Raw genomic sequence first — 12,553 nt, 5'->3', positions numbered from 1 at the left:
CCAGATAGGTCTGGCACTGGGTGCGGCCCTTCATAACAATCTGGCACAGTGGGGGCCGGCCTGCCTTCCCACCCGTTCCTATCGACGCTCTCCTCTAAATTCTGAGAACTCACATGCTTAAAGTATTTACTACTCCTAAAACTCACAGGACCCCTACCGGTGGCACCATGAGAGATAGTGCTGGCTAACATCGACTCATCAGATGAATATTGGTTGGAAAGAGGGGAGGGGAGAGTTTTGGGGATGTTTTGTATTGGCAATTTTATATGCTCCCTTACGACAGTAGGGTTCCAGATTTGCATATGGTTTCCTTGTATTTCCCGTAAATCAATTAAAAAATGTAAACCTAAAAATGTTTTGCGAGGTGTTGTACTTTTAACTATCTTTGTACGTATTATAATGTATATCATGGCAAATGCCGAGAAAAATAAATAATGATGGTCTTTGATGGCCAGCGTTCTTTTAGCATAACCAGTTTATTTTCTTAACTTGATTGCAGGAAACGGCGATTACTATTGCAGCGGAAATGACCTGAATAATTTTGCCAATGTGTCTCTGGAGAATAAAGAAAAAAGTGCAAGAGATGGTGCCGTTTTGTTGGAGTGAGTGATGGTTTTCTTTTTTCCTCTAGTCCTTACCGTATTTTATTCTGAACCACACTTTTTGAGTGCTTCTTGCTATTGTTAATTTATGGAGGATTGAATCCATACTCTAAACCGATCATCTGTAGCATTTTCGTTCATCCTGGGATCAAAACCGAGGGGTTGTCGCACATTGAATAATTCTGTGCCAGATACTGAAATAAAATTAAGATTTCCAGACCCTCAGAGAGCAGCCTCCTCTTGCATGTGAGTTTTATGATTTGCCAATCAATTCAGAGTATGCGAAATGCAAATAATATCATTTTTTGTGGAAGTTGTGCCCTAATCTAGTCAATAGCAAAAGCACGAAAATAAAGAGCCAAAGAGCAATACGTTGTAGGGATTGCTCAGTGTAAGGCAGAACAAAATCGCAGTAAACCTATTTTAAGAGCAGATCGATAAAGACTACCATGGAATCTGCACTCAAAGGGAACAAAAGAAAGACTCGAGAGAAATAATAAGAGGTTTGGCATGGAGTCTACCTCTAAGGAAATCAGGGAAAACAATCTTGACTCGCCTTTTATACACTTTCAGACTGAGAAATGATATAGTCAGTGTGCTTTGTCATTAAAAGAAACATTAAACTATCTAATAGTAAAACAGAAAAAAACATTATATGGCAATATTACTTTTAGTCTACTTTGAATGAATAAGCTGGCAGTATGTCTCCCACAGAAAATAAAAGCATCTTTAAAAATAGAAACAAAGCCTTCATGCATCCAAAGATAGCGGCCTTCAATTTTAGACATTAAAACCTCATCCTGAAGAGAGGAACAAACGAGAAACCTAAAGAATTTAAATTGTGAACTGAACTGTCAAGCTAATTGAATTTTGTATAACTAATATAATTTTGAAGGTCAGCATCTGAGGCTCTGGGTACATAGGCTGGGAAAGAGAAAAACATGACCCTTTTTTGTGCAGTACAAATGAATTTGAAAACACAAGTCAAACTCGAACTACCTTAAGACTTTCAATATGTTAAAATACACCTTGAATATTTCAAGTGTCTCATTAATAACAATTTAAATCACAGAAGTATTCACTCAAAAATAATTCACACCCAAAGCTCCATGGCTTTCACCAGTCAAAATAAGTGTGGGCGAAGGGAAAACCATGGAACTGTACCAGGTCTCACACACGTGCACCTGTTATAATAAATGTAGAAAATGAAGAAGGCCCGCTCATGTCAGATGTACGCATTAAGGGACAAATCAGGCCTAAGCTATTTGCAATAGTAGATCAGAAAAGCAGTGCAAAATGAGTCCGGCCCAAGTGGGAGGGAAGTAGACATGAGCTTTTGTAGAATAGAGAAATATAAAAAGACACAGCAGAGATGGAAAGTTACAGGCCTGCACAGCGAGAATACTTATCTGAGAAAGTATGTAGATATGGTAGCACAGTGGCACAGGATAGGTGGGTGATTAGGCCTTGTAGAGCAGTAAACATGTAGGGAGTTGAGCATTGCCAGGCTTCAAAGAGACAAGCCAAGGACAACCGTAGTACAAGCAGTGGTGTAGAAGCGAAATCAAATAACACGTGCACATGTATCGCATTTCATAAACATGTGATTAACTTTTTTGCAGAAAGTATTACTTTTAAGGCCGAGCCTGGGCAGTGCATGCGATGCTCTGCGAGGCAAGCTGTATTTAGGTATGGCATAGAAGCTCGACCCATTTCATACCCATATTTTCAATTCGCTACTGTTACCGTCCTTTCAAAATCGTTGTTTTTCATTCGTGAATAGGCTTAGTAGATCCTCCTTGATACCGTCTTGTCTGCAATTGTAGCCTCACATAATGACTGGACATTTTACTTGTGTAGTTACACGGTCTGCTTTATCTAGTCGGGGAGCACTATTTTCTTAAACTACTTTCACCTACCAGCTGTTGTAGGCACGACACTCTCCTGCTACTGTTTTTTTTTTTTTATACCAGCGGTCACGTCTTACGTTTTACAGCTTCCAATGTGCAAAAGAAGCAGCATGGCATGAGGGGCCATCGTGTAGCTAAAACATTTTTAAAATTTTTAACAACACTGTGCTTCATCTATAACACTGGCACACACATTTAACAATGGCAGCCGTGGCTCAAAGCCAGTCACCCCCGTCCCGCCCTCGGGCGCCATGCTTACTTTTTAGCACAGCGCCCGCTTATACTTTCACAATGGCCACCAGCCTTTCTTGTCATGTGAGCACAGTTTTCTTCTGTAAGAAAACGGTATTCTTTAAAACCTCGTGATTCATCTTGTACCAATATGTTTTTAAAGGTCATTCCCAAAATACACTATTCCCAAAATACACTACAGAAAGAGTGGCCCTGAGTCAGACATTAAAATGGACGCCCTGAGGCGGCACGCCAAATGCTGTTCATTATATTACAAGTCCCAAGCCCCTTGCGATCTTCAAGTGGGGTACTTGGGAAAGTAATATCTGTGCATGGGGAGGTTCTGTGATCGCCCGTTTATCCGAATTTTTGGCAAGAAGCCATTTCTCGTATGGCTTGAGAGCGCGGCTTGCGTGCGGTATGGCGTCCTTACTGGTGAGCCAATGCCTCAGCTGGAAATATTGAAAGTTTTGCGGTTTATTGATGGAGTACCCCCCCCTGTATGTCTTTCAGTGTCATAAAGCCTTGTGTATCGAATAGGTGACCTGCTGAAGTGCACTCGGTCAGTTTCCATTGCGGGAAGGAGCCCGGGACCATTCCCGGCGGAAATGCCGGATTGTCAAATAGTGGCGTCATTGGAGAGAGGAAGGACGTGAGGTCTTTTGTCACTGCTACCGCATCCCAGACTTGTAGAAGCGTTTTGGTGATAGGAGATTTTTTAATGTATGCTGGTCTATCCGTTCGTGCTAAGAACGGAATCTTCCACAGCGGCATCCCAGCCATGGCCCTGTCCTGGAATAGCCAGCGCTTCTCAGACATCGGCCTGGACCACTCCAAAAGGTATCGCATCTGTGTAGCCTGAAAGAACCGCCGTAAGTCGGGGACCCCCAGCCCTCCCTCTACGAGAACGCATGTGAGCAGGTCACGCCGCATCCTAGGGCGTTTGCCTGCCCATACGTATTGCTGTAACGTGTCTTGCAGCTTCTTAATCATGCCTATCGAAGGGGTGACTGGGATGGTTTGATACAAATACAACACCTTTGGCAGCAGGGACATTTTGACCGCAGCTACCCGACCTAGCCACGAGAGCGGTTGTTGTTTCCAACGCCGAATATCCTCTTGGATGTTTGTGAGCAGTTTAGTGTATTTCCGCTCCACTGTTTGAGCTGTATTAGGTGTTAGTTCAATCCCCAAATATGGGAGTGCAGTTCGTATGGATAGCCCTTCCAGGTCTAACGAGCCCCTGTTGGCCTGGCGGGCGTTGCGCCCCAAGTGGAGAATGACCGATTTGCTAATATTCATTTTAAAGCCCGACACCTCCCCGAATCGTTTCATCTCTTCCAGGAACGCTGGTATCGAGACCCTGGGATTGTCCGCAGCAACCAAGATGTCGTCTGCTTACAAGCTTATCGTGTGTTCCTCACCCCCGAAAGTAATACCCGTGATGGCCCGGTTGTCCCTCACGCGCTGGGCGAAAGGTTCTATATAGAGGGCAAACAGTAGGGGCGAGAGCGGGCAGCCCTGCCTCGTGCCGCGGCGTATGGCGAATGGTTTGGAGCTCGTTCCGTTTACTTTAACCGTTGCCTGAGGGGAGGTGTAGCAACTTGCTACCTACGCCCTGAACTTTTCGCCCATTCCAAATCTCGCTAGCGTTCGGTCAAGATGGATCCAGTCAACCCGGTCGAACGCTTTCTCAGCGTCGACGGAGAGGAGGGCCGCGTCCGAGATATTATAACACGCTTTATCGATCACGTGCAACAGGCGTTTGGTGTTGTGCGCGCTTTGGCGGGTGGGGACAAAGCCAGCCACTATTATGCCGGTAAGACATGGGCCCAGTCTCGCGGCTAGGATCCCAGTGAAAAGTTTCAGGTCTATGTTGAGGAGGGAGATCGGCCGGTATGCCGCGCATTGGGTCTTGTCCTTGCCCGGCTTCGGTAGAACGATAATGGCGTCCTCTAGCATCTCTGGAGGGATCGATCCCGGCCCCCGGAAGGAATTGAACAGCTTTGTTAGTACCGGGGGCACAAGGACTTATAGAAGCCCGCGGAGAATCCATCCGGGCCGGGCGCCTTGAGCGGCTTGAGGCGTGCAATAGCGGAGACCACTTCGTCTAAGCGTATGGGAGCGTCTAACGCTAGGGCGTTTGCCTCATTGAGGGCCGTCACGTTAGCTCCCTCCAGATATGCTGCTCCCACATCCGCATCCGAGGCTGGGTCGGCGTAGAATGTCTTAAATGCTTCGGCTATATGGTCGTCATCCCGGAGCTCTCGGCCCCCTTCCTCGCATATGAGTGGGATTTTGGCCCTGTCGCTTTTCGCTTTGAGCTTATTGGCGAGTAAACGACCCGTCCTGTCCCCCCCACATAATACGAATGTTTAAGGCGCAATGCGGTGTATTCCGCCCGGTCAAGATCCAGGCTCGCCAGCTGTGTCCTGGCTGCCTTCAACTTGCGCCAGATTCTAGGGGCCCCTGTTCTGCTGTGCGCTTCTTCCAATTCTACCACTTGTGCCGACAACTCCTGGCGGCGTTCTTTCCGTTCTTTGTTTTCTGCAGCCGAAATCGCAATCAGCTCCCCCTAATAACCGCCTTGAGCGCCCCCCAAACCGCTGTCAGTGCCACCTCCCCAGTGTCATTCTGGGATAGGTAGTCCGTGATGCTCTGGCTAATCTGCTGTGTGACCCCTTTGTGCGAGAGTAGAGAGTCGCGGAGGCGCCAACTGCCCCTGTGCGTTCGTTGTCGTGGTACCTGCAGGCGCAGTACTACTGCATCGTGGTCCGATAGGGCCGCTGGGGCAACTTCTATATCCCGCGCCATGGGGGCCAATTCAGTGGAGCTGAGGAAATGGTCAAGTCTAGCATATGTGTGGTGCACATGAGAGTAGAAGGTATACCCTGGGACTGTGCGGTGAGCCTCCCTCCAGGTGTCCAGGAACCCCTCGGTCGGTGAGCCAGCGTTTCCCTTCAGTGGAGAGAGCCCCAGAATCGCCAAACCTACGACCTGACCTATCCCTTTCGTTATCCATGACCAAATGTATGTCCCCGCCAATAAGTATGTGCCTCGAGCTAGTGCTTAGAACTTCGTAGAGTGCCCCAGTAAGAAACGCCTCTTGTTTTGTGTTAGGGGCATAGATGGACCCCACTGTGAGCGACAAGTTCCCAATGTGTATCGTGTGGGCTAGGAGCCTGCCCTTAATCTCCGCTACTTTGTCCCCCACCCTGCCTTTGAAATGTTTAGCAAAGAGTAGGGCCACTCCTGCTTTTTTCTCTGTGGTGGAAGAGTAGAGCTGGGTCGGGAACGCCCTGGACCTCATGCGATGCCAGTCCTTAGCCAAAAGATGTCTCCTGTAGGAGGCACACTGCCGCCCCAGAGCGTTCCAGGTAGGAGAGTACCGCTCTCCTCTTGATCGGATTGTTTAGCCCTTTAACATTGAGGGTGAGAATCTGGAGAGTCTCTTCAGCCATGAGAGTGTATGTTACCACCTACGCTCTGCCAGCGTTCCAGTGGAGGAACACTCTCCCCACCTGATCTCATTGCCTGAGCGAATGGGACACATCTGGACATAACCCCGGAACTCCCCTCCCCCCCCCCCCATCCCACATCCTCCCTTCCCTCCCCTACCCCCCCAGTCCAAACCTGAAACCCCAACTGGTGAACATTGTCCCAGGCCTTTGTAATGTCTGTCCAGGCCTGTGGTGAACGAGTAAACGTGTGGGTGTGTGGCAGTGGCAGCTCAAGACCCCCCGTCCCACCCCCCGACCGTGTCGCTACAACTTAGCTGATTACGACCATCTCTTCCTTTTCTCAGGATTCGGCGCCATTATCTTTGGAGACCTCATGAATCGCCGCGGCTTGTTCTTGTGCCATTGTCTCTGGGTTTGGCTTGAGGCTTTTCTTAGGGGGGCGTCCACGTCTCACCTTCTGCCAGCTGTCGCCAGTCGCCTGCGAGGATCTAGATGAAGCCCCGGACGATCGCCCCCCCTCATTGTCGTCTGGCTGGTCCTCCTCGTGTGGGATGCCTAGCAGGGTGCAAGTGTCTCGTAAGGATCGCAGTTGATGGAGGGCTCCATTCCATTTAAAGATCAATCGAAACGGGTGCCCCCAGGAATATGGAACCCCTGCGTTGCGAAGAAAGGTTGTGGCTATCTTGAATGATCTCCGCTTTTGTAGGGTAATTGCCTATAGATCTTGGAATAGTTCCACTGCTTGGCCCTGGAAACGAAGAGGCTGTTTGAGGCGTGCCGCCTTCAGTATGAGTTCTTTGAGAGGATAGTCAGGCAGGAAAGCCAGGATATCAGGTGGAGGGCCCTGAGCTTGGCGGGCCGGGCCCACCCTGTGGGCTCTATCAATACGGATCTCAAAGTCCTCGTCTTCGTCGAGCACTGTTCGGAATAGGGTCTGTAGGTATCCTGCCACATCGTCTCCTTCTGCTTTAGAAGGCACATTTCGGACCCGAATGTTGTTGCGCCTTGAGCGGTTTTCCAGGTCCTCCGTGCGAGATTGAAGGTCCGTTTGTTGCTCGTTAAATCTGATAATTTCTTGCCGTAAGAGCTCTATGTCCTCGCTTCTGGCCTGCCCCGTGAGCTCATTCGCGGCCACCCTCTCCCCAAGGTAATCGACATCCCGTCGAAGTTCTTTATAGTCCCCTGCCATTTCCTGTCGGAGGGTTTGGATGTCTTCCTTAAGAGAGGTGAAGAGGGCCTCCATGAACGCTTTGGTCGCTGGGGCTTCCCCCGCATCTTGATCCTGTCCTTTAGGAGGGGGCGCCTGAGCTGGCTTGTCGGGGCTCTTGTCGCCCTTAGCAGTTCCCTTGGACAGCATCTCGTGTATGGTGCGGCCCCCTTTGCGGTTGGAGGACGCCATCCTCCACCCCTCTGCTGGTCCGGGGATCCCCGGGGCTAGTGGCTTTCCCCGGCGGGATCTCAGTCCGTCCGTGCCGGGCGCACAACAGGAGGTGAAGGTGTGGTGCGTCGCCGCGAGGACCTAGAACCCCCGGGTCTAGTGTCCTGGGGCGTGCTGGCTCACGGCGTCCTACAACGGCCCCTGCTCTTTGCCCAACACCTGGGGCCCGTATCTCGCCCCCCGGCCGCTACTCCTGCGGCGGGGTCTCTCTACGCCTCGTGTTCCGCTAGTCCAAGTCGGCCCCCAGGTGCGTTGATCTGTATGTGGGTGCTCTTTGGCGTCCGGAGCGCCGCCTTCAGACCCTCTCCCGTTTACCGTGGCTCCCCCTGTCTGCTCCTCCTAGTCCATGACCCGGTGGGCTATGGAGATGCACGGTCTGCTCCCACGCCGTCGGGGCCACACGCTTCGTCGCTATCAGGGGCCCGGGGCTCCCCACCGGGGCATGCTCAGCATCTCTCGTGCTCTCCTGTCCGCCCCGGGGTTGTCCTCCTTCTGCCCGGACAGGCGGTACCACTGCCCCAGGTTGTGGCCTGGTTGTGCTAGGCCGAATGGCTCCGGCGGCCCCGCGGTGGCAACGCTGTTTCAGGCCCCTGAGATGTCGCTCAGGATCGATGGGCACCAGGGACTCGTGATTTCGCCCCCCAGGTCGGGGCCCTCCAACTCGCCACTCCGCCCTCCTCACCTGGTCAAGCAGCCTGTGTTCGCCGCGCCTCCGGCGGTTAGGCCCAAGCCGGGGCCTCGAGTAAGACTGGATGCACGCAGTTCAATACTGGCAGGCACCCCTCCGGGACCGCTGCACGAATGGTACCCCCGGTCCAGCGGTGGCAACGCTATTTCGGGCCCTTTCAATTTCACTCCGAATCAATGGGCATCAGGGACTCATGATTGCGCCCCCCAGATCGGAGCCCTCCCAACTCGCCGCGCCGCTCTTCTCACTTGGTCAAGCAGCCTGTGTTTGCTGCACCTCCGGCGATTAGGCCCAAGCCGGGGCCTTGAGTGAGATCGGATGCCGGCACCGTGGGCGTCCTATTTCACGGGTCCTTCCCCGGGGGCACGCAGTCCGATTTTGGCAGGCGCTTCTCCGGGACCGCTGAACCCGTTGGGGGAGCCTCCGGCGCACAGCGCAGTCAGTGGGGTGCTGGGCCCGTACGCTCCCTCCCCTGCTGGAGCCGGGTCGCGGTTTTCGCGCATCCGGGCCTCCTCGGCCGGCACCGTCGTTTCACGCTCCTCTCCCTTGCCCGGAGTCTCGTTTGGGCCCCTGAGTGCCCGGCAGTTGTCCCGCTTGCCTCTGGCCTTCGGCAGCGGGGGCTCTGTGGCGATTAGGTCTGCTTAGAGGCCCAGTCGGGGAAACTGAACGGGGAGCCTCCTCGGGTCACGTCTCACCGAGCCGCCATCTTGGCCAGCAAATATTTTTTAAGTATTAGTCAACAACATTTAATGAGTTTTATCGTTTTTGAAAGCACAAGGATTCCATTTAATCAGCACGGTCACTCTGCGAGTAAAAACTTTTTGGATAACACTGCAGAAGCCCACAATTCCAGTGCCTTTGCTCAGCGTGTGCAATAGGCATGATTAACATTGACATATCGGGAATTTCACTTTTTAAGCAAATGTGTTTCCTTTGTATCTCTCCCGTACTATATCCAGTCTATGGCTTGCACGCAGTTTGGTATACTTTGCCACTTTCTGAACAGTAAACACACAAAAGATGAAGAGAGGAATACTTTCAAAAAGTCTAGCCACTGGCAATCGTTGGAGGTAGCCTTCCAACCTATCATTCTTTAGCTCGCAGTGCCAACTCAGTTGGGACCCAGCCATTTACAAATCAGCCGTTACCCTGCTCCTCATGGGAAAAGTCCAGCCCAAACTGCCAGGCCAGGTCATCACAAAACCGAAACACAAGCATCCTAGGACCAGTTTTTCCCTGATGAGGGCTTATCAGCCAGGTACAGCTTGGTTCCAGTGGTAGAGTGAGCACGGGACCCGTGTCTGGGCATACCCTTGCCATTAAGGGCAGAACATTAAACACACAATAGGTGATCGCAGGAATGCTTGTAATTTGTCTAACCACTGTCAGTGGCTCTGGGTAGCATTCCACCCATCATTCGTTTGCTCACCATGCCACCTCAGTTTGGACCCAGCCATATTTTTTTTACTACTTGTCAATGAGATTCCAAAGAGCACCTTATATATAATAAAAGCACTACAATGACATCTCCTCTTACCTTAGATACCCAAAAAAATGCCACAGTGCATCCTTACACTCCCACACTCCCAATCTTAAAGCTTGACTTTGGAGGAGCCGAGGCGTAGTCTGTTGTCAGTTTCGTCATACGCGAAATACAACTAATACACCTAAAACAAAAATGCTGCTTCAAGATTCCTTATCCGCCTCCACCTACAAGAACGCATGGCATCACTCCTCTGGCTACTCATAGTTAGGCAAGCAATGTTCAAGGCGCTTAGCTTCATCTGTAGAGCCTCCTGTGGAAATGGAGCACTACACTTGCAAATTATAGTCGAACAATACAAAAAAAATGTGACCCTGTGCTCCGACTTGCACCACGGATCATCATATTGCATTACTCCTAAGAAATCCATGGGGTGCATATCTTTCTCAGTAGAACCACCAAGCTCTAGATTTTATTAACAGCCAGCATTTGAAACATTCGGTAGCATTTACTGTTCGCTAGAGATGTGAAAATATGGCTGTTTTCAAGATAACTACACCATTCCATAACCCTGAGCTATGACTCGAGCCAATAATTGTTGCGCTTAATGTACATTCTACAGTCCATATATACTGAGCAGCCGACCAGCACGCTCTCAAAATTTTTGAACTGTCTGAGTTAAGGTGAGTTATGAATGGTTACCTGTGTCTAGCCTAGGTGTTACATGGTAATGTAAATTCATACACAACCCCACCTGCCCTTCAGTAATACTAAAACGGTGACACTTTGCAGTCTGTAAATTCTTTATTGACTATACAATTACTTAAAATCTTTACAGTAAACACAACAAATAGCTAAAATACAATAAAATGCACCATGCCAGCATGGGCGCAGTTTTAGCAATATGCTCCTAAAGGAAACTGCATTACCATAAGTATAAAATTATATATATGCTCCGATTCACCCCAGCTTTTGCTTGGACCTGTAAAACGAGAAAAAACCCTATTTACATGAACTTCATCAATCATTGTTTCCAGATCTGGTTAAACCTCCTTCGAGGACCAACTCTCTCTTGTGATCTATTTGGCCACTCTGCGGGTCCTTAAGTTAGACAACTTTCATCAAAGATGGTTCTCCAGCTAATTTGATTACTGGGTTGATGCAGCTCTAAGGTCCGCGGCCTGCTGCTGGGAGTCGAGTGCTATTCTTATTTGGTGAATGAACTTGCCGACTCTGGCCAGTAGGCAAGTAGTTGTTTCCAAAAAACACCAGTCCGAAGCGTCCCTGGACGTTCTGAGGCCCTAGGCCTTTAGGGCTGGTCGCAACAGAAGATGATCCGGAGCTAGTTTTGGGCAGCAGCATAAGAGGTGTAGCCAGGATTCCTTGTGATCAGGCGGGCAACTAGAGCCAAATTTCGGGGGGGGGGGGGGCTGGAATTTTTTTCGGGGGGGGGCAATTCTTCCAACCACGGACAGAGTGGCTGTAAGAAGGGGTGAACACACAACAAAAGTCTCATTTACAATTAAATGGTATTTTAAATACCTGTTAAGTTCTCTGGTGCGGCTGCAATTTGATGCTCGCCAGCCCGCGAAGCTGTCTCCGCCCGGGCTGACACACACGACGGGGGGCGGGGGGGCTGAAGCCCTGTGTGCCCAATGGGTGTTGCGTGCCTGCTTGTGATAATTACATAACCGACATGAAACATTGTTGTCTATTAGCGCCCATTTTGGATTGAAGTCCTGGATCCTGAGGGCAATGAGACGAAGAAACAAAATTTTCCTTCTGGCTTGGGCCAAGATTGCATCGCTCAAGTGAGGTTGGGCTTTTCTGAGAGTATATGAGTTATTTAGCAGCAATGTAAAAAAAATTGTAGCGGAGTGAGGATTGATCCAAATCGAGAGAAAGAGTCTGGCTTTGACGCTTCACAGCTTTAGGCCAAGTGGAATATGGAATTTCATGGAGGGGATGCTCTCTGCCTCTATTTCCAGGCGATGTATAGCTTGGTCCAGCTCAGCATGCCACAGGGAACCCTCAGACCTGAAAAGCAGCTTTAAAGAGTTTTTGAGGGTCTTTTCTGGCGCTTTCAATACTCCGATGTAGTATTTTATTAGGTCCCCCTGAAGAGCTGAGTCTGGTCTGTTTAGGCCGATCTCCAGCCTTAGCCTGGTGTTTCTAGCATGTCTGGGTGATTGCCGCACTGTTTTGTAAGCTTTGCACTCATGCAGCCTATTGTTGGTGAAACGGGTTGCATAATAACTCCCTAATACTGTTTGGCCCTCTTGCACTTCTAAGAGACCGTATCACTAAAGGTCATATCTGTCTCCCAATACTTTACCAGTCTACAGCAACAAACCACTCATCATTAACTGAATAGGCAAGGAATAACTGAAGCGATCTGCCATATACTGCTGGACACCAGTTTACTCTAAATTAGTTCACCTCTGTAGGTCCTAACTACTACATACTAGGAAGCTTCTTGGCCTCTCACTGTTTCAATCATATAAGTGATATTTGTAATGAAGTCCATCCCAGACTATCTCCTGACCATCACTCCTTCCCACCTGCTCAGGACAATGAACATAAACAAAAATCTCAGAATGGACGAACCTCGGTAGTCTCCAGCTTAGTGGACTGTGACCAAAGGAATCCCCGTAAATGGACCTGCAAAGCTGACATTATACAGAAAACCATAAACTGTGGCCCAATCTCTCACACTTCTTCAACCGCCACCCTGCTAATC

The 12,553-nt window shown here is 49.8% G+C and overlaps 1 protein-coding gene across 2 annotated transcripts in view; it reads left to right on the top strand.

Moving 5' to 3' along the window:
- Window positions 1-12,553, top strand: part of LOC144829176 (enoyl-CoA delta isomerase 2-like) — a 530,023-nt gene that overhangs the window by 294,649 nt on the left and 222,821 nt on the right. For both annotated transcript variants that reach the window (XM_078688045.1, XM_078688046.1), the window contains exon 6: window positions 500-602. In XM_078688045.1, the coding sequence (XP_078544171.1) occupies window positions 500-602 (103 nt within the window). The remainder of the gene's footprint in view (window positions 1-499; window positions 603-12,553) is intronic.

The sequence above is a fragment of the Lissotriton helveticus genome, chromosome 4_1 (assembly GCF_964261635.1).
Source record: "Lissotriton helveticus chromosome 4_1, aLisHel1.1, whole genome shotgun sequence".
Lineage (NCBI taxonomy): Eukaryota > Metazoa > Chordata > Amphibia > Caudata > Salamandridae > Lissotriton > Lissotriton helveticus.
This window is presented reverse-complemented; position numbering and strand designations above follow the sequence as displayed.